General features: G+C 39.2%; 1 protein-coding gene across 1 annotated transcript; it reads left to right on the top strand.

The window, feature by feature from the left end:
* The first annotated feature begins 9,715 nt into the window (after positions 1–9,715).
* Positions 9,716–13,546, top strand: LOC120546853. Its single transcript, XM_039782092.1, has 7 exons — positions 9,716–9,788; positions 9,937–10,260; positions 10,398–10,634; positions 11,083–11,175; positions 12,184–12,212; positions 12,615–12,683; positions 13,047–13,546. Exons 1-7 carry the CDS (start codon positions 9,728–9,730, stop codon positions 13,170–13,172), a joined length of 939 nt encoding a protein of 312 aa, XP_039638026.1. The 5' UTR covers positions 9,716–9,727; the 3' UTR covers positions 13,173–13,546.
* Positions 13,547–19,377: the final 5,831 nt, after the last annotated feature.

The raw sequence follows: 19,377 nt of genomic DNA, 5'->3' as shown, positions 1-19,377 counted from the left end.
TGATGATGCAGGAACACCACTACCACCACCAACACCAACAATATCATCATCATCACCAACAACAGAAACAATAACGACTACAATATTTCCAGCAACAATGAAACCACAATCAACAACAGGGAATAAATGGACATCAGAAGAGACAAACAACTCAACATCTGATGATGGAAGAAAACTGGAAGGTAGTGACTGAACAGAACAGCATTTACAGTTAGAAAGACATGCAGGCAAAATACTCTTTGTTCATTCAGATCTCAGAGATATAAAGACAGCACAAGAACATGCTAACAAGTAGCTCGTCATCATAACACCTCTGACTATATTTAACACTTCTAACTTCTCTCTTCAGACGGGAGGTGGGGGCTGCTGATCGTTGTGTTTGTGGCTGGTGCAGCTCTCTTAATAATCACTGTGGCTGTCCTCAGATGGAGGAGAGCTAAAGGTGAAGACATTCACAGATGAAACTTTTATAAGCAAGAAGTTTTGATAAACTTGGATTTTCACTGAGGAAGCTGAACTCAACTCTCTTTTTTTATTCTTTCCAGGGGAAACGACACAAACGGATGACAACATAGTGAGTAAAAAATAATCAAACTGTATTACAATCGTGACTTTATATTAGTTAGTTGTACACCTGAAAGCCAAAAACATTATGCATTGTTGACTCTATTGTACAGAAAGGCAGAGGTTGTGTAAAAGGTCAAAGGATGAATTGTAAGGGGAAAAAAGAAAACAGCTTCCACAATGCCCACAGAGTTGAATCAACTCATCTTATATTGGCAGTATTTGTTGTGAGACTGTTGTATTGGATTACATTGCACAGATAATGATGATGTTTGGCCACTTATAAAAGCTACACAGCAACTAGAATCAAAGGGAATCAAATAGACAAGTTAATCAGTATTAATCCACATGTTACTGATCAGCCTTTATGTCGTCTCCTCTGTGTAGGCTGATCCTGAAGGTGGTGTTTCCTACGCCTCCATCAGTTACACTAAGAAGACCAACAGCAGAGCCCAGGTCAGCTGTCTAATTTACTATAGTGTGTTGGTGTTAATGGATTAGTAATCTTTTTAATCCATAAAGCAGATATTTATGATTCATGATTCTGATGTCAGCCTCTGTGGTCCAAGACAAGTTTGCTGTGAATTTTCATGATAACAACATGATGAATGGCGGAGTTTTGTCGGTGCCCCCTATTAGATACAGCAGCACCACCATCAGAGCAACACAAGATATTTCATAATCTTATTAGCAGATTAAAGCTGCAGCAAAGACAATATTACAGTTGTTGGCAGCATAAGCGGAGTTTGACATTCGAAAAAAACAACAAAAAAACTCATTGTAGCAGCTGAGACCTGGCCTACCACTTGGGGAGCACAGCACAAGCACATAAGGACAAAACAAACATGCTAAATAAACATATGTTCATTTTTAATGCAGATTTTAAATTACATTGTAACAATTTAACAATTCGCCCTTATGAAATCCAATCACGGCACGGCTGTCTTGGAACGCAATAGACAGACGATGGCGGAATGCCCCTACACTTAAATTCAACTAAAATGTAACAGTGAACAATCAGGGTATGACTTTCATTCTGTTGAGATACCTCTCCAAACGTTAAGACACGTTAAGAAAAAAAAGATCTGTATATTGCCATAATCCCATGACACAAAAAAAAGTAATCCACAGCGATCAGTAGATCCACAAAAAGGGTCCCGGTGTATCCAGCAAGGCCTATACGAGCGTCACATTCACCAGCCAGCTCCAAACAGGTGAACGAGGCCTCTCCACTTCGCCGTTTAAACAAAGTGAAATAAACGTATAAAAGTACAAATCTACAGAAAACACACAATGAATTAGAAAGCTTACATCAAATGTGTATATACATGGCATTTAGGCATTTAGGCTTTATTGCAACGTTGGCATGGCAGGATGTCCAGACTAGTGGAACAGTAATTTTTGTTTTTTGCGTCCTGCATATGTGTCGACAGTGGTCTCAGATGAGAGCCAGAACCCTGAAAATTTCTTTTTTTTTTTTACTAAAGCAGTAGGCCTATATGAAATCAGATATATTACCTACCACCATTTAGTTGTTTTGTGTTATTTTAAATATTTATAAAATATCTGGCAGTTCTCCCCCTGCCCCCCCACCCTCCTCCCCGCAAACTCCGCGTATGGTTGGCAACAAAATCAGGAAGTTGTGTTAAGATGATGTGTCATTTATGAGTTGTACTTTTCCCTCCAGACCCATGTTGATGATGATGATGATGCAGTGACCTACAGCGTTATGAAAGCCTCCTCTTCTGCTGCTGCAGCCTGTGCTGATCCCAGCGACTTCTACGCTACTGCCAACAAAACAAAAAAATAAGATGTGTTTTTATAAAAGTGATGACTGTTTGGATCATAGATTTAGAAATGTAAGGTCAAAGCAAGCAGAGTTATTATAAGATTGATCCTAAAAGTTGGTCACATGGTTTCTTTTCTTTTCTTAATTGCAGCAAAGTGAGAATCCAGCACCAGCTCTATAACACATGTAGCCAGTGAGAGAGTAGAGACTCCCTCTAGAGGTGGAGAGGGTGAGAAAAAGAGGCAGACATATATTCTGTATTCTTAGTACTCTGACCCTGCATGGGCACCATGAAGGTTTTGTACAATTAAATATTGTCTGTATTGTTATACCATTTAAGTGAATATTGCTTTTGTTCAGTGCATCTTATTGTTTTATGATTTGCTGTGTTAAATAAATGATTAGTCACACAATATTGCAAATGTATTTGTATGTTCAACACATTTTAAACGTACAATATGTAACTTTCTGCCACTAGGGGTCTCTCAACCATTGACATAAATAAAATGGACCAATAGACCTCGTTGCTCTGGACGGAGACCAGTGAAGGCTATTGGAAGCACTTTTCCGGTGATCTCTTGCTTTACTGCGCAGCCTCCAACTGACAGAGACAACATAAATGTTACGTGAGCAACGTGTCTGATAGTGTGAAGTCTTCTGGTAGCTGTGCCGAGAGAAATCTCAATCATTCCCAATCTTACAGAGATGGAGAGTGTAGGTATATGTAAGGAGATAACATAAGCACAGGCTAATTATTGCTAACTAACATGCTAGTTAACATTAGTAATTAAACCTAAACAGCTAACGTAAGTCAAAACTGCCTGCGAGCTTCTCCTGTACTATATGGTAATTCCTCTACTGTGCGACAGTAAGTCTCGTGGTTATGACACAATCGTTAGCCTATTTTTACAAAAACGTCTGCACGGAGCCATAACATGAGGTACAAAGTAATGGAGCCTTTTATACATTGTCGTGTTTCTTTTGAAATAAACAACGGACAAATAGAGTCTTTAAACGCTTCAGATGTAAAGTTATTCACTGTCAAGTGACGTAAAAAAAAAATGGCGGTCAGCGGAATGCTAACGGGAGGTGATGGCCAGGTAGCCACAAAATGGCGCCATAGATGGCTCGAGTTCTGAAGCGAAGCTTACCCCCTTGCTCTCAACCAAAACAATGGACGGTAAAACTGGACTTTTGGGAAGTTGCGTGGAATTATGGGAGTTTTTAGTGTTAAACCTTCGCTGCCAATTATGTCAATGATTAGAATGCATCATTTCATGGACGAGTTTACCCATTCAAGTTTATTCATGTTATTGTAATAAAATAGCTGCAGTTTCCCCAACATAATTATGTTTTTCTTGATTAGATTTTTATTTGTAGCTGACCAGTTAGCTAGTGAGCCAGCAAGCTAACAGTAGCCAGCAGCTAAAACACAAAATATTTCACATATCAATGTCACCTTTTGGATGGTTTCAACACCGGGGCGGACGGGGTTTGTTGTAACGCTAGCTAGCTACGAGGCTGAGAGACGGGTGTGGGTGGGGATTGCCGAGGGAATCTCCACGACAGCGAGCCAGGATGTTCGATGCCTGTTGTGCAGCAGCAGAACATCTCCCAGCTGCCCGGAATTATCTCCCCTTCACTTTTCAGTAATCTTAACTTTTCGTTTTGGTGCTTAACTCACCTTTTGTCGGGTTAATTTAGCTAACCGTAAAGACAGCTAAACGCGAAGGGGGGAGAAATTCGGCACATACACCGATAGCGCTACGGACATGTAGCTACCGCTATGGATGGCCGCTGTTGTGACTCGGTGCCTGGTCTGATTTAGTCTGTTTCCCGACGTTTAATTAAACTGCCGTTAGCGTCGTAAGCACCAGGCACTGGAGATAAGTTCTGGCCGGGGGGGTTGCTGTATTGAAAGTAGCTGGCTGATAGCTGACTGGGGGCTAACAATAACTAGCTAGCTATATGTCCCGGGGCTGTTGTCAGCTGTCATCCCGACTGAGTCTCTCTGCGCCGGGGGAGTGAGGCAGACAGACCGGGGTGTGCTAGCTGGCTAAATTAGCATTAGATTAATCGTCTATCTATACAGCTAACGTTACCGTTACTAGTGAAGTTATTCGTGGGTTAGCTCAGTCCTGTTAGCTGTGGTCGAAACAGTCATACTAAAAATAACTTAGCGTGTTGAATGATGTTGTAACCTCATAATGTTACCCACAAAGCACTAGCATCAACGTTAGCATATTGTAGTAACGTTAAGCTGGTATCGATATTGAATTTACAAAATAGATAAGGTCTCTGTTGTATTACTGTGATAAAAAGTGGGATGTAATTAATCACAAAATGATGCTGTATGGCATAAAAAAGCAGTATTACGGTTACAAGTATTTTTTTTTTCTGTGACATTGTATGATTTATAATTACTCCTGAACATATCATCTTGGTGCCAGTGTTCTGACGGAAGTTAGAGTAACTGGAGGGTGAAAGGTTATATGACGCCACTGACGGGCGACTAAAAGAAATGTGCCATGTCTGAAAATAAAATAACAGATTTCTCTGGGTTTGACATTTGGTGGAAACATTTGGGATAGTGTAAGAACACAACTCATAAAAATATATAACATAGGTATCGTCATTTTTAGACATTTTAAAGCAGAAATGTTACATATTGTACCTTTAAGTGAGATGTTTTTTTCTGTGTTTAACCAGAAACAACTGAAAGTCTAACCCTATCCTAAACCTAATTCTGACCTGAACCTCACAACCAAGTCCTAACCCTCAAACAGACAGACACACACACACACACACACACACACACACACACACACACACACACACACACACACACACACACACACACACACACACACACACACACACACACACACACACACACACACTTCCTGCAGTGTATTGTCTCTCTATCATCTGCTGCTGTGATGACTAAATGAGGTGCAGGTGGGAGATAAACGGGAAATCTCAGGTGAGGAGAGTTGAGGTGATTGCAGGACAGATGGGAGTGGCACGATGTGGGATGAAAGGAGAAAAAGGCGAGGGTATCTGGTGGACAGGTAACGAATTGCGTCCCGGTGACCCGAAGGACAAAACAAGGGTTAATACAGCACCTTAGTGTTTTTTTGTATGGCATTTTGGTCAGCTTAAGCTGTGTTTAAATGTGCTCTACAAATAAACTTTAATTACTTACTTTACAAGAGACAGGGTTTAGAGAGCAATTCTCAACAAAGTAAACGGAAGTACATAACCCTTGTGTTGTCATTCAGGTCACCGGGACCCGAAGGACAACACAAGGGCTAAAAGCTCTTGTAAAAAGTGGAAATGTGGCTGAAGAGGGGGACAGAGAGGCAGGATGAGCAGGAATACACACAACTGACACCATGACAATGTTAGACACTGTGTTTGGCTTTAATGAGCTTAAATGTAAAATAAAACAGGAAACAGAAACACACAATTCAAACAGGGAACAGAAATATACACAACAAAAAACACAGTCCACAGAATACACAAAACAGGATAAATCTACAAGACAGGGAACAGAAAAATACAGAATAAATATACAAAACAGAAAACAGCAACGGAAATATAAAAACAGGCAACCGAAATGTCCATGACCGCAACAATTTTGATTGACTTTAATTTAAACATATTGGACTACAGTAAGTGTTTGGATTTATTGAGCTTTGAGTCTTAATGGAATCTGTAACAATCCCTTCTTTGTTATGGCTGATAATATACATTTGCAAATAAAAGTATTAAATGTTCAGTTTTACAAGTGTTTTGTAGTTCTCTCTCTCACTCTTCAGCAAACAGACCACAACACAGCTTGCCTCTGCTCAGCTGACCTTTTTTTGTCTCAGCTCTCGTAGTACCTTCCCTCTGTTGGGTTAAACACCTCTGTTTGCACTGGGCTCTAACATTTGTAAATATAACGTATAAATGTATCTAAAATAATCACTAATTTAGTTACACAAACAATTTCAAAACAACATGAACAGGCCTGCTCTGCCCTACAAAGCAAAAAGGCAGTAACTACGCAGAGTGCACAACTGAAATGACTTTAAAGTTATCCTGTCATCCAGATAAGTAGTTGTAGGTAGATTATTGGACATGTGGCTGTTTTTGTTACTTTATATTAGCTTATTCTTTGTACATATCAATCCTCATATTTAATTTGATATTTTACCCCTATTTTGCAGTTACTGTATTCTTGCTTTGTATTACTTACCAAAAACGTGGCACCATACCAAGGGAAAAGGCAGTAACTACAGATTCTCCAAAAACTATTTTGCAACAACTTGGGCTCTGGGTGTGTTAGATACACTGTATTTGAAATAATTGGAACCATTTGTTTTCCTGAACATGGATATACCAAAACATTAAAATTGTGTAGCCTGCTGAACTAAGACCCACACAGGACACAATAACTTCTTCAGGGTTAGTTTATTTCTGTAACATTGGCAGTATTTTAAATTTGGCAGAAAGGCCTAAACCAAAAAAATAAATAAAATAATTAACACAAAATTATCCAAAACATACAGCAGTGGCTAAGGACACTGACAGAAAACAAAAATAAAACAATATGAATATACCTTCACAATAAACTCCAGTTGATTCTTAAATGTACAGTTTGACTTAGAAAGCACTTACATTTCCCAGAATGCAGACTCTGAAAAACGGGCTTCACCAGGGAGCGCACAACGTCACACACTTGTCACTCTGATGTCTAAATACAAAAAAAAACACAAACAGTTGTTGTACTTTACCAATAACCATATAAACTAGCATAGGTGAGGCTTTATGCATGCTAACAATACCTTGCTAACACATGGAAACACTGGCGTCAGCCGCTACACATAAAATCCATCGACATCCATCCAAAGTCAGTCTCAACTATAACATATCATCCAGTTAAAAGATGAATACAGATATCATTTTATACATGTTTTTAACCAGTTGCAATATTTACCCTTTTATTTCACACAATGTACTCAGGATTCTCCACCGTGCTGTTTCCCTGATCGGCCCGAAAGGAAAAAGAGAGCGACCAAGAGGCACCGTGCAACTCTTGGCGTGTGACACCGCCACCTAGTGGCTGGAATAACTAACTAAAAATGTATCCTCTGCCAGCAAACAAACAAACATATGCACATTTCTTTCATTTTTTGAACGCAAAATACATACTGAAACAAACCAGAAATAAATGTGATGGTGTTCAAATTCACCACCCGGCTACAATGAAAAAATTAATTTGACCATTTTAGGTTAATATAATTAAGGGGAATCCAAATTAAATATATAATTTTATATTCAGAAGAAGAAACCGTGCAAAAAATAAATGCTTAGGAACAGGAACCAATGTGTTTGAGCCTGAGAGCTAAGGGGGGCGTAAATACCTGCTGGCTCACTCTGCAGAAGTTTGTTTTTGTTGAAAGCATGGATGCTTACAGTAAAGAGAAGATGTCAGTTTTGCTCACAACTCGCTAACTTCTCTAAACAGTATTTGAATATTTTTCCACCGCTGGTTGGATTATAACTTTGTGACATGAACAACAAAATGATGACATGGCATCGGCGATGATGTGAAGTTACAGAGGATAAAGTTACAGCTAGGAGCAGGGAGGATCAGGGGCAGGTAAGCAAAGCTATTTAAAACATCGCCTGTTAGCATAATGCTATCTGAATGGACCTCTGAGAGGAAGTCCCGCCCTGGCGGCTGACAGGTGTTTATATTGTGATAGCCTAGCCTCTAAATGTTTAATTTAATAAATACATTTGTGTGAAGTTAGAAGGGTGAAATCGCAAATGTTAAGAAATCAGCTGTGTGTGTTCACCATGGAAACAGTAACTTCACTGCACAGTAACACAATTAGTTTTTGTTAGGTAAAACATAACAAGAATACAGTAATGGATGTTACTGTACTCTTGCTTTGTTTCACTAGGGCTTTTTGCAGTTACTGTACAAACGACTACCATTTTTCTCCAAAACGACACACATTTGAGATAAGATGTTTTGTCACATAACAAAGGATGCCTTGAATGTCATGAAAATGATAATAACTCATTTTTGACCAAAAATGCAGTTACTGCCTTTTTGCTTTGTAGGGCAGTGCTGCTACATGTGTTTAGAAGTGGGATTGTGGGGACTTGATGCTCTACCTTCAAGTGATTAAAGAGAGTGTTTATCATTCATGTTTCTGATTATTATCTGGTCATAATTTGGGGGGTAAAACCTGCAGAGCTCTGCTGCTGCTATTAACCACATCTCAGCAAAATACTTCTCCTTCAGTTTAAAGAAAGAACAAAAAAAAAAACTTTAAAGACAGAATGAGGAACCAACAGCTCTCAGACAGTAAAACAACAACCACAAACCAAATTGTCTCTCACAACTAAAACCTCATCTTCTGTGTGTTCTTTCAGCTGCTACAGTATCACCATATTACACCACGGACATCAAGAGTGAAATCCTGCTGGGCGAGGAGTTTGACTCTTCACCTGTGTGTTCATGTGTGCTGTCAAACATCACCATGAATCCTGTCTGGTTTCTAATAAACACCATCTGAAGAAAACAAGCTGCATTACTGCAAACATTTATCTTAACCAACAATCTTCACATGCTCAACTTCCTCAGTCGTCTTCTTCTTCTTTTCAGGTGTGAAACATGTCAGTGTCACAAATCCACCCTGGGACTGGACACAGTGTGAACACCAGACTCAACATGAGATTAATACATTTATACAACAATTGTTGCAGCGTTAGATTGGATCAATGAACGCAGAAACATTTAACTTTCCTCTGAGAGAAAACTACTTTTTGAAAATGGAAAAGTGAAAACTGTAACAACCTTTTTGGTTTCAGACAGCCTACCCCTAACCCTAAAAGTCATTATGAGGAAGTGACATCATCCTAATTACAGGAAGTAGATGCAGCATCTCTCTCTCTATTTTAGAAACCGTTATGAGCATAAGAACGAGAGAGAGAAGAAGCAGAGACACAGAGAAGCACGTAGAAGAGTTCAAATGGGTCAAAATGTCTGCTAACAATTGATTCACGCTCAACTTCCTCTTTTCTGTTGCTGATTAATACGTTGCAACTTTTACCCTCAATCAAAATCCCTCTATAAGAAAGCCAAATGCATTAAACTTAAAACAAAAAGTTCTACATATTCTACAAAGTTCTCTTATCTTTTGATGTCCCCAAGAGAATAAATGATAATATTATACATACATTCAGCTGACAGAGTAAAGAAGAAGTCAATATAAGGAAGTGACCACAGAAAGTAGTTGCTATATTCATTTTTAAGAAGCAGCATGTCAGAGACTTTGACAGTTGAGAGCGTGAGACCGAGAGAGAAGCACGATGGCTCAGTTCAGATGGATTATAATGTCTTCATTTCTGATGCTGCTGTTTCAGTTCAGAGGTAAGAGAATACAAGTTTTGTTGTAACGAGCTCTTGGAAAACGAAAATTAGACACATTTGCAAACTAAAATTATTATTACACTAAATATAAACGTAACAGTCATATTAATATTTCAGTTGATCACATTTATCTCTTCTTTCTAAACAGAAACAGCTGGGAAATATTCCAAATTTACTGTCAGAGCTGGAGATGGAATCACTTTGTCTTGTGGACATGTAATAGATGATCAGGAGAAGTGTGGCAGTATTAGCTGGGCCTTCAGTGGCATAAGAACCATAATGACACTGTTTGAACATGGGAAAATAAATAAAGAAGCCGAAGCTAAATCAGACAGACTGAGTGTTAGAGAGAACTGTTCTCTGGTTATAAAGAATGTCACAGATGAGGATGTTGGTCGTTACACCTGCAGACAGTTCAGATCAGGAGAGAAACAACAGGGTGGAGACACTGTTGATCTGTCTGTTGTTACCAGTGAGTATTTACATCATCATCTTTTCAAATTGTCTTGTTAGAACAATATACTGAAGTTTTATAATAATTATGATTACAGTGATGAAGTTAATTTTACTCTTGTTGTCTTTCTCTCACAATATTTCTATCTTCACCAGCGACTGAAGAGAAGAACGATGATATAGTGACCTTAAACTGCTCTGTGTTGGGATATAATTCAGGGTGTAGACACTCAGTGAAGTGGCTGTATGAGGGTGATAAGAATGACGTGAAGACAACACAGCATTCCTGTTCAGCCACTGCGACATTTACAACATCTCACCTTAATCAGAAGTCAGAGTATTACGAGTTATTGAAGTGTGAAGTGACAGAGGATTCCTCAGGAGAGAAACCAGGTGAGAACATGATGATATGATAATTACAGTGAATATGTTTACATTTATAAATACAAGCTTTTTGTATTTCATCATTCCTTGTCATGATATACTGTACAGTTTTGTTAATGTATCTGTTAAGATGATGATGATGCAGCAACAATAACAGATACAACCATGACTACAATATTTCCAGCAACAATGAAACCACAATCAACAACAGGAAATAAATGGACATCAGAAGAGACAAACAACTCAACATCTGAAAACAACAATCAAACAAAACAGAAACCAGAATGTAGTGACTGAACAGAACAGAACTACATTTACAGTTACAAAAGACATGCAGGCAAAAGACTCTTTGTTCATTCAGATCTCAGAGATATAAAGACAGCTCGAGAACACGCTAACAAGTAGCTCGTCATCATAACATATGACTATATTTAACACTTCTAACTTCTCTTTTCAGGCTGGAGGTGGAAGTGGGGGCTGCTGATCGTTGTGGCTGTTGCAGCTCTCTTAATAATCACTGTGGCTGTCCTCAGATGGAGGAGCGCTAAAGGTGAAGACATTCATAGCACTGTTCGAATTACGGGGGGTAATGGGTTGGTCTGACCCCCCCTAGATGAGACTTGGACCCTCCCAAAAGGGATGAAAATAATAGTTTTTAGGGTACTGAAAAGAATGTAATAAAATATAATGTTAGCCTATTGAAAATAGTATTTATTTAAATGCAGTATTACCATCACATACCAACAATTGAGGAAATAATCTAATGAAATACAATTTTCAATCCCTCACTCCCCATTGGGCTGTACCATTTCTCTGGTACGTTCAGACTGTGTTCTTTGCTATGGTTCTTTGATAACACTTCACTAGCTGTCAAAACATACGTACCAGGTACGGGCGCAGGCGCTGGTGTGTCAGCGAAATTAAGAGTAAGTGGTTTAATCAACTTTAATCTCTGCCTATGGTTTTGATTGCCGTGTATATCATCAATACACAAATATGGTGGAAATACTGACGAACTAAAACAAATGCACGGCGTAGGCTGCAAATGCCAGATATACGAATGGGTTTACAAGCGGTGGCCGTACATTTGTCTAATATTTCAAGCCAACCTTTGAAAAACATTGAGTAGCAAGATCGCTATGGTTTAACTGGAGGGCTCCCTTCCACTCAGCAGCTACGACCATCGCTGCTGTTTAGTTTAAAAACATTAGGCCTACAATCACACACCGTAGCAGGAGTTCTATAGATATACTGACACGGGGAGAGGTTAATGAGGGGATTTATCATTTAGTGCAATTGTACTCTTTTTGCATGTCTTAACAAGAGGGAATCTGCACTAATATTGAGGGAATTTCACATATAGATTAGTGGTTCTCATGTGTGTAAGCCTATATAAAATGGAGAGTGACGTCACCAGTCGAAATAGCTGTACCCCCCCAAAGCTCACGGTATAATTCGAACACTGATTCACAGGTGAAACTTTTGAAAAACAAGAAATTTCGATAAACCTGGATTTTCACTGAGGAAGCTAAACCAAACTCTCTTTTTTTCTCTCCAGGGAAAAAACAAATTACAAATAAGGACATGGTGAGTTTTAAAACTGAATACTCAAAGTTTGATAAAATTGTGACTTTATATTGTATAGTTCTACACCTGAAAGAGAAACAAAATACATACATTGTTGACTCTATTGTACAGGAATTACAATTGTTCAGCAGCAAAGTCAAAGGATGAATTGTGAGGGAAAAAGAAAAGTGAGCAACTCAAACAACAAACTCCACAATGCCCACAGAGCTGAATCAACTCATCTTATATTGGCAGTATTTGTTGTGGGATTGTTGTATTGGATTACATTGCACAGATAATGATGATGTTTGGCAGCTAATAAAAGCTACACAGCAAATAGAATTGAAGGGACTCAAATAGACAAGTTAATCTGTATTAATCCACTTGTTACTGATCAGCCTTTATGTTGTCTCCTCTGTGCAGGCTGATCCTGAAGGTGGTGTTTCCTACGCCTCCATCAGCTACACCAAGAAGACCAACAGGAGAGCCCAGGTCAGCTGTCTAATATATTATAGTGTTGGTGTTAATGGATTAGTAATCTTTTTAATCCTTGAAACAGATATTAATGATTCTGATGTCAACATCTGTGTTCCAAACTTTTCAAGACAAGTTTGATGTGAATAGTTAGGATCACCGCATGATGAATGGCGTCGTTTTGTCGGTGCCCCCCCTCCTTTTTGATACAGCAGCGCTACAATCAGACCAACATGTAAACTTCACACACAAGATATTTCATAATCTGATCCGCTGATTAAAGCTGCAGCAAAGTGAATATTTCAGTTGTTAAATTGCAGCAAAATCAAGAAGTTGTGTTAGGATGATCATGTCATTTATGAGTTGTACTTTTCCCTCCAGACCCATGTTGATGATGATGATGATGATGCAGTGACATATAGTGTTATGAAAGCCTCCTCCTCTTCTGCTGCAGCCTGTGCTGATCCCAGCGACCTCTACGCTACCGTCAACAAACCAAAACAATAAGATGTTGTGTTTTATAACAATGACTGTTTGGATCATAGATTTAGAAATGTCAAGGTCAAAGCAAGCAGAGTTATTATAAGATTGATCCTAAAAGTTGGTCACATTGTTTCTTTTCTTGTCTTAATTGCAGCAAAGTGAGAATCCAGCACCAGCTCTATAACACATGTAGCCAGTGAGAGAGTAGAGACTCCCTCTAGAGGCAGACATATATTCTGTATTCTTAGTACTCTGACCCAGCATGGGCAGAATGAAGGTTTGGTATAATTAAATATTGTCTGTATTGTTATACCAATAAAGTGAATATTGCTTTTGTTCAGTTAATCTTATTGTTTTATGCTTTGCTTTATTCAATACATGATTAGTCCCACAATATTGCAAATGCATTTCTTTGTATGGTTTAACACATTTTTAGTGAGATGTATTTTTCTGTGTTTAACCAGCAACAACTAAATGCCTAATCCTATCCTAAACCTAATTCTGACCTGAACCTCACAACCAAGTCCTAACCCTCAAACAGGCCTCTGAAATGTGAGGACCAGCCAAAATGTCTCCCTTTAAAAAAAATGTCCTCACTCTGTTGGGTAAAAGGTTTTGGGGCACGATGTGGGATGAAAGGAGAAAAGTGTGAGGGCATCTGGTGGACAGGTAAAGAATGATTCTAAAGGCTCTTGTTAAAAGTGGAAATGTGGCTGAAGAGGGGAACAGAGAGGCAGAATGAGCAGGAATACACACAACTGAATCAGACATTGTGATAATATTAGACATTGTGTTTGGCTTCACTGAGCTTAAATGTAATCTGTAACAATCTTGCCTTGTATGTGGCTGATAATAATATAAATTGCAAATAAAACATTCAGGTTTACAAGTGTTTTGTATTTCTCTCTCTCTCTTCACAACACAGACCACAGTACAAGCTTGCCTGGGCTCAGCTGACCTCTGTTGGGTTGAACACCTCTTTTTGCGCTGGGGTCTAACATTTGTCTAAATAATAATAATGTAATATGACTCTGAATTAGTATATTAACATTAAAGGACGGTGTGCAGAGCATGAAAAACCCTGAAGTGGTGACGTCACACACACTCGGATAAAACATCTTCCTCATTAGTCTATAAAACATTTCAAAACAACATGAACAGGCCTGCGTTACATGTGTTTAGAAGTGGGATTGTGGGGATTTGATGCTCTACCTTCAAGTGATTAAAGACAATTTAGTCAGACACTCATTAATGCATTCATCATTAATGTTTCTGATGATTATCTGGTCATAATTCAGGGCGTAAAACCTGGACAGGTCTGCTGCTGTTGTTAACCACATTCTCACCAACGCACTTTAATGAACAAAAAGTGTGACAAACCTGGATTTTATTGTTGAAGCTAAAGTTGAATCTCTTTTGTCTTTTTGTCTTTCATGGACCAAAATGGAAGAAAACATTGTGAGTTTAAACAGCCAATATTTAAATGTTTAAACAATTATAACTTTACAGAGCAAAATCAGTGTTTGTGATTTTTGTTATTTACTTTTAAATGTCAGTTAAGTGGGAACTCACTCTGAGAGTGTGTGTTAGGAAAAGTGATGAGTCATGCTCTCATCTGCTCCAATAACCATCACTCTGTTTCTCTTGTGCAAGGCACTAAAGCCCAGCTGTTCCTCTGGAGCTGATCTGTGTTTCAACATTCATTTGCTCCATTTTCACAGGAGCATAATGATGAAGATGAAGATACGGTGAACTATGAAAACAATGCTGAGGCTTCTTCCTCTGTCTGACTCCACTGATCAACAACATCAACTCACCACAGAGTCCACTGCTGTTACATATCTCAACATATTTTATACAAGTACATAACAAAAGAATCATGAAATAATTTTAAGATTTTGGATGATTAAATCAATCCGGAACCCACATTTCATCTGAAACAGATCACTTGTTATGTTCTTTTATTTCTTATTAAGCTTCCTTAAATATTGCTCTCACATACTGGTACACATTTATGCTGATGTCCATATATCTGATCTATAGTCTATAAAAAGTTATTTGTATTTGTATTCTGTAACAGGATTTGTATTGACCATACCATCCTGTTACAGAGATTGGAACATTTAGTTGGCATTAAAGGAATTGCTCTAAGCTGGTTTAAATCCTATTTCTCTGACCGATCTCAATTTGTTAATGTTAACAATAAATCCTCCAGGTACGTTAAAGTTAGCCATTGCGTTCCACAAGGCTCAGTGCTTGGACCAATTCTATTCTCCTTATATATGCTTCCTATTGGTAATATTATTAGGAAACACTCAATTAACAGTCAGTTAGCTAAACTTCAAGCATGCATTAAAGATATAAATTCATGAATAGCCTACAATTTTCTGATGTTAAACTCAAACAAAACTGAAGTTGTTGTGCTGGGCCCTAAACACCTCCGAACCTCATTATCCGAAGATATAATTACTCTGGATGGTATTGCCCAGATGGTATTGCCCAGATGGTATTTTCGATCAGGATATATCCTTTAACACCCACATAAAACAAACCTCTAGAACAGCTTTTTTTCACACGTAACATTGCTAAAATTAGGAACATCCTGTCTCAAAACGATGCTGAAAAACTAGTCCATGCATTCGTTACTTCCAGGCTGGACTATTGTAATTCCCTATTATCAGGATGCTCAAATAAAACCCTTAAGACTCTCCAGCTGATCCAGAATGCTGCAGCACATGTTCTGACAAAAACTAAGAAAAGAGATCTTATTTCTCCTGTATTAGCTTCTCTGCATTGGCTTCCTATAAAATCCAGGATTGACTTTAAAATCCTTCGCCTGACCTACAAAGCTCTAAATGGTCAAGCACCTTCATATATTGAGGAGCTCTTAATACCTTATTGTCCCACTAGAGCACTGCGCTCCCAGAATGCAGAGTTACTTGTCGTTCCTAGAGTCTCTAAAAGTAGAATGGGAGCCAGAGCCTTCAGCTACCAGGCTCCTCTCCTGTGGAACCAGCTCCCAATCTGGGTTCAGGGGGCAGACACCGTCACCACATATAAGACTAAACTTAAAACTCTCCTCTTTGATAAAGCTTATAGTTAAGGAGTGAGGAGTTGCAGTGTACGCCTAGGCCGGCGGGGCAGGGTGTATAGCTGCAGACACAGCACCCCTGCTTTTCTCTGCTTCTCTTTATAGTCATTAGATTTACCTATCATATATTCAATAATATAGTGAGAGTAGAGGGAGGCAGGCCAGTACAGCCCGATCCGGTTGGTGAGAGTTCTAGCCCTACCAGGCATCTCTCTTTAACCTCCCTCTCTTAGTCATTCTATTATTATTTTATACTGCCGGGGAAGTTCCTTCCTTCTTATGACACAATGAGCTGCTCTCTCTTTTCCTTTTATGTGCATCCTGTCCCAGAAAAACTTGTTACTAACCTAGCTCTGGGGAGTTAACTCCCCGGAGTCCTTATGTTTCTTCGATTCCCTGCATTGTCCGGCTACGTCCTGCTGCGTCCACTGCGTCACCCATGCTCTGCTGTGCCACGTTACATCCTGTAACGCCCTGCTGTGCCCAGCTATGACATGAACTACTACGACTATCATTGTAGTCACTGTTCCATTATCTTTACTGTGACTATTACGCCACTGTTCATCATAACCCCAACCGGCACCGTCAGACACCGCCTACCAAGAGTCTGGGTCTGCCGAGGTTTCTTCCTAAAAGGGAGTTTCTCCTCGCCACTGTCGCAATAGCCACTGCTTGCTCTTGGGGGAATTATTGGAATTTTTGGGGCTTTGTAAATTATAGAGTGTGGTCTAGACCTACTCTATCTGTAAAGTGTCTCGAGATAACTTTTGTTATGATTTGATACTATAAATAAAATTTAATTGAATTGTATCCCCCAGCTGTTTATTCTGTATATTATATCTTATATTAACATTACTTGTACTTACACCTGCACTCTATATGTTTTATACTTATACCTGCACTGCCGACTGTAACTGCTGCAGATGTTCTTACTGTGTATAGCTTAGCATATTCATATCCACCCATTACAGTTTATTCAGTATAATATATATGTACATTACACTGCTTTTTGCACTTAAAGCTTAATCTAATCTTGAATCAAAATTTTCTTCTGTTTGTGAAATGTATCTGAGTTTAAAATTTGCTGGTTCTTTTTGAAGCTGCAGCAGTTTGTGTCACTTTTTGTCCCTCAGTGTACAGAAGAAGTGATTTTGATTGACTGTAATTTAAACATATTGGACTACAGTAAGTGTTTGGATTTCATGAGCTTTAATTCTTAATGGAATCTGTAACAATCATGTCTTTGTTATGGCTGATAATAATATAAACTTGCAAATAAAAGTAATAATGTTCAGTTTTACAAGTGTTTTGTATTTTTCTCTCTCACTCTTCAGCAAACAGACCACAACACAAGCTTGCTTGCGCTAGCTCTTGTAGTAAACCTTCTGCCACGATTGTTGTATTTTGTAGTCTCTCTGCTCTTCCATGTTATATCTGGTTTTACTTCCTGTCTTCTGCTTTCCCTCCGGTGTGATTACCTGTCCCCGCCCTATGTGTTGCACCTGCATCTCATTGTACTCCCTGTCTTGTGTATTTAAGTTCAGTCTTCCCCTTACTCCTGAGCCAGGTCGTCTGTTTTCCATGTGTGCAGCCTTCAAGTGGTTTTTCCTTTTTCCTGAGTTCCTGATTCCATTGGATTTTTGACTACTGCTTGTGTTTTGGATTCCCCTTTGCCTGTCACTTCTTGGACACTGTTGCCTGTAGTTTTATTAGGACTCTAATAAAATCATTGAACTTCTACTTACCTGAGTAAAGCATTTGTGGGTCCATTTCCTGGTGTGCATGACACCTTCCCTATGTTGGATTAAACACCTCTGTTTGCACTGGGCGCTAACATTTGTCGATGTAACATATAAATACATCTAAAATAATAACTTCTTTAGTTACACAAACAATTTCAAAACAACATGAACAGGCCTGCTGCTACATGTGTTTAGAAGTGGGATTGTGGGGACTCGATGCTCTACCTTCAAGTGATTAAAGACAGTTCAGTTAGATACTCATTAATGTGTTCATCATTCATGTTTCTGATGATTATCTGGTCATAATTTTGGGGGTACCCAGATCTCAGCAAAACACTTCCCTCTTCAGTTCTCAGAAAGAAAAAGAAAAACTTTAAAGACAGAATGAGGAACCAACAGGTGTCAGACAGACAAACGTGTCTGTTGTCCCGGGCCCAGAGTAGGGGGGGGCCCAGAACTGGGCCCTCATTAAATTATGGAATAATTTAAAAAAATATTTTAAATAGGTCTATTTGTGGAAAAAAATATGTAATATTTGAGTTACATAAAAGCTTTTTATTTCTTTTCTTCCTAATTGTCCTTGAAATAGTGATCAAGAACCCTCCCACCCCCAACACAAAAATGGTTTGGCCACTTATCAAAATTTGATGTTGTTGTCAGTAGATTTGAAGTTCAGTACGCTCAAAACGTCCGGTCAGCACAAGTCCGGTGCTCAGAAAAGGAAGGAAAAGAGAAGAAGAAAATAGAGGCCTTAGAGATTTTCTAAACAAATCTAAAAAAAAAAAGGTGGTGACGGTGAAGCTGGAACTGTCAACGTAGAGCAAGGTAAGAAACAGCGCAGCCAACGTTTACGAGCCTTGTAACGTTACCTAACAGGCCAGCTCTAACGTTAACGTCCATTAGCTCGTATAAATGCCTGACACAACACGTTCTCTTTGACAGAAACAGTTGAGTTTGGTAGCTCCGTCAGAGAGGATGAGACAGAGAGGAGAGAGATCCAGCTGCAGTCAGGTGACAGAGAGAGAGTGATGCGGGAGGGGCCCGCTGCCCCGCAACGGAGGGACAGAGTCAGGCTACCGGTGTGAGGAGAGGAGAGGAAGATCAGATTAGAGGAAGATCAGAGGAGAGGAAGAGCATAGGAGAGGAGCAGGAGAGGAAGAGGAGAGGAGAGGAACAGGAGAGGAAGAGCAGAGGAGAGGAAGAGCAAGGGAAAAGGAGAGATCTAGGTGCGGGGGGGCCATTTAAGCTTGGACTGAAAACAACAACCACAAACCAAAATGTCTCTCACTACTAAAACCTCATCTTCTGTGTGTTCTTTCAGCTGCTACAGTATCACCATATTACACCACGGACACAAAAGAGTGAAATCCTGCTGGGCGAGGAGTTTGACTCTTCA

Source organism: Perca fluviatilis, chromosome 18 (assembly GCF_010015445.1).
Source record: "Perca fluviatilis chromosome 18, GENO_Pfluv_1.0, whole genome shotgun sequence".
Classification (NCBI taxonomy): domain Eukaryota; kingdom Metazoa; phylum Chordata; class Actinopteri; order Perciformes; family Percidae; genus Perca; species Perca fluviatilis.
Note: the sequence above shows the minus strand (reverse complement) of the source record. Positions and strands in the feature narration are given on the sequence as shown.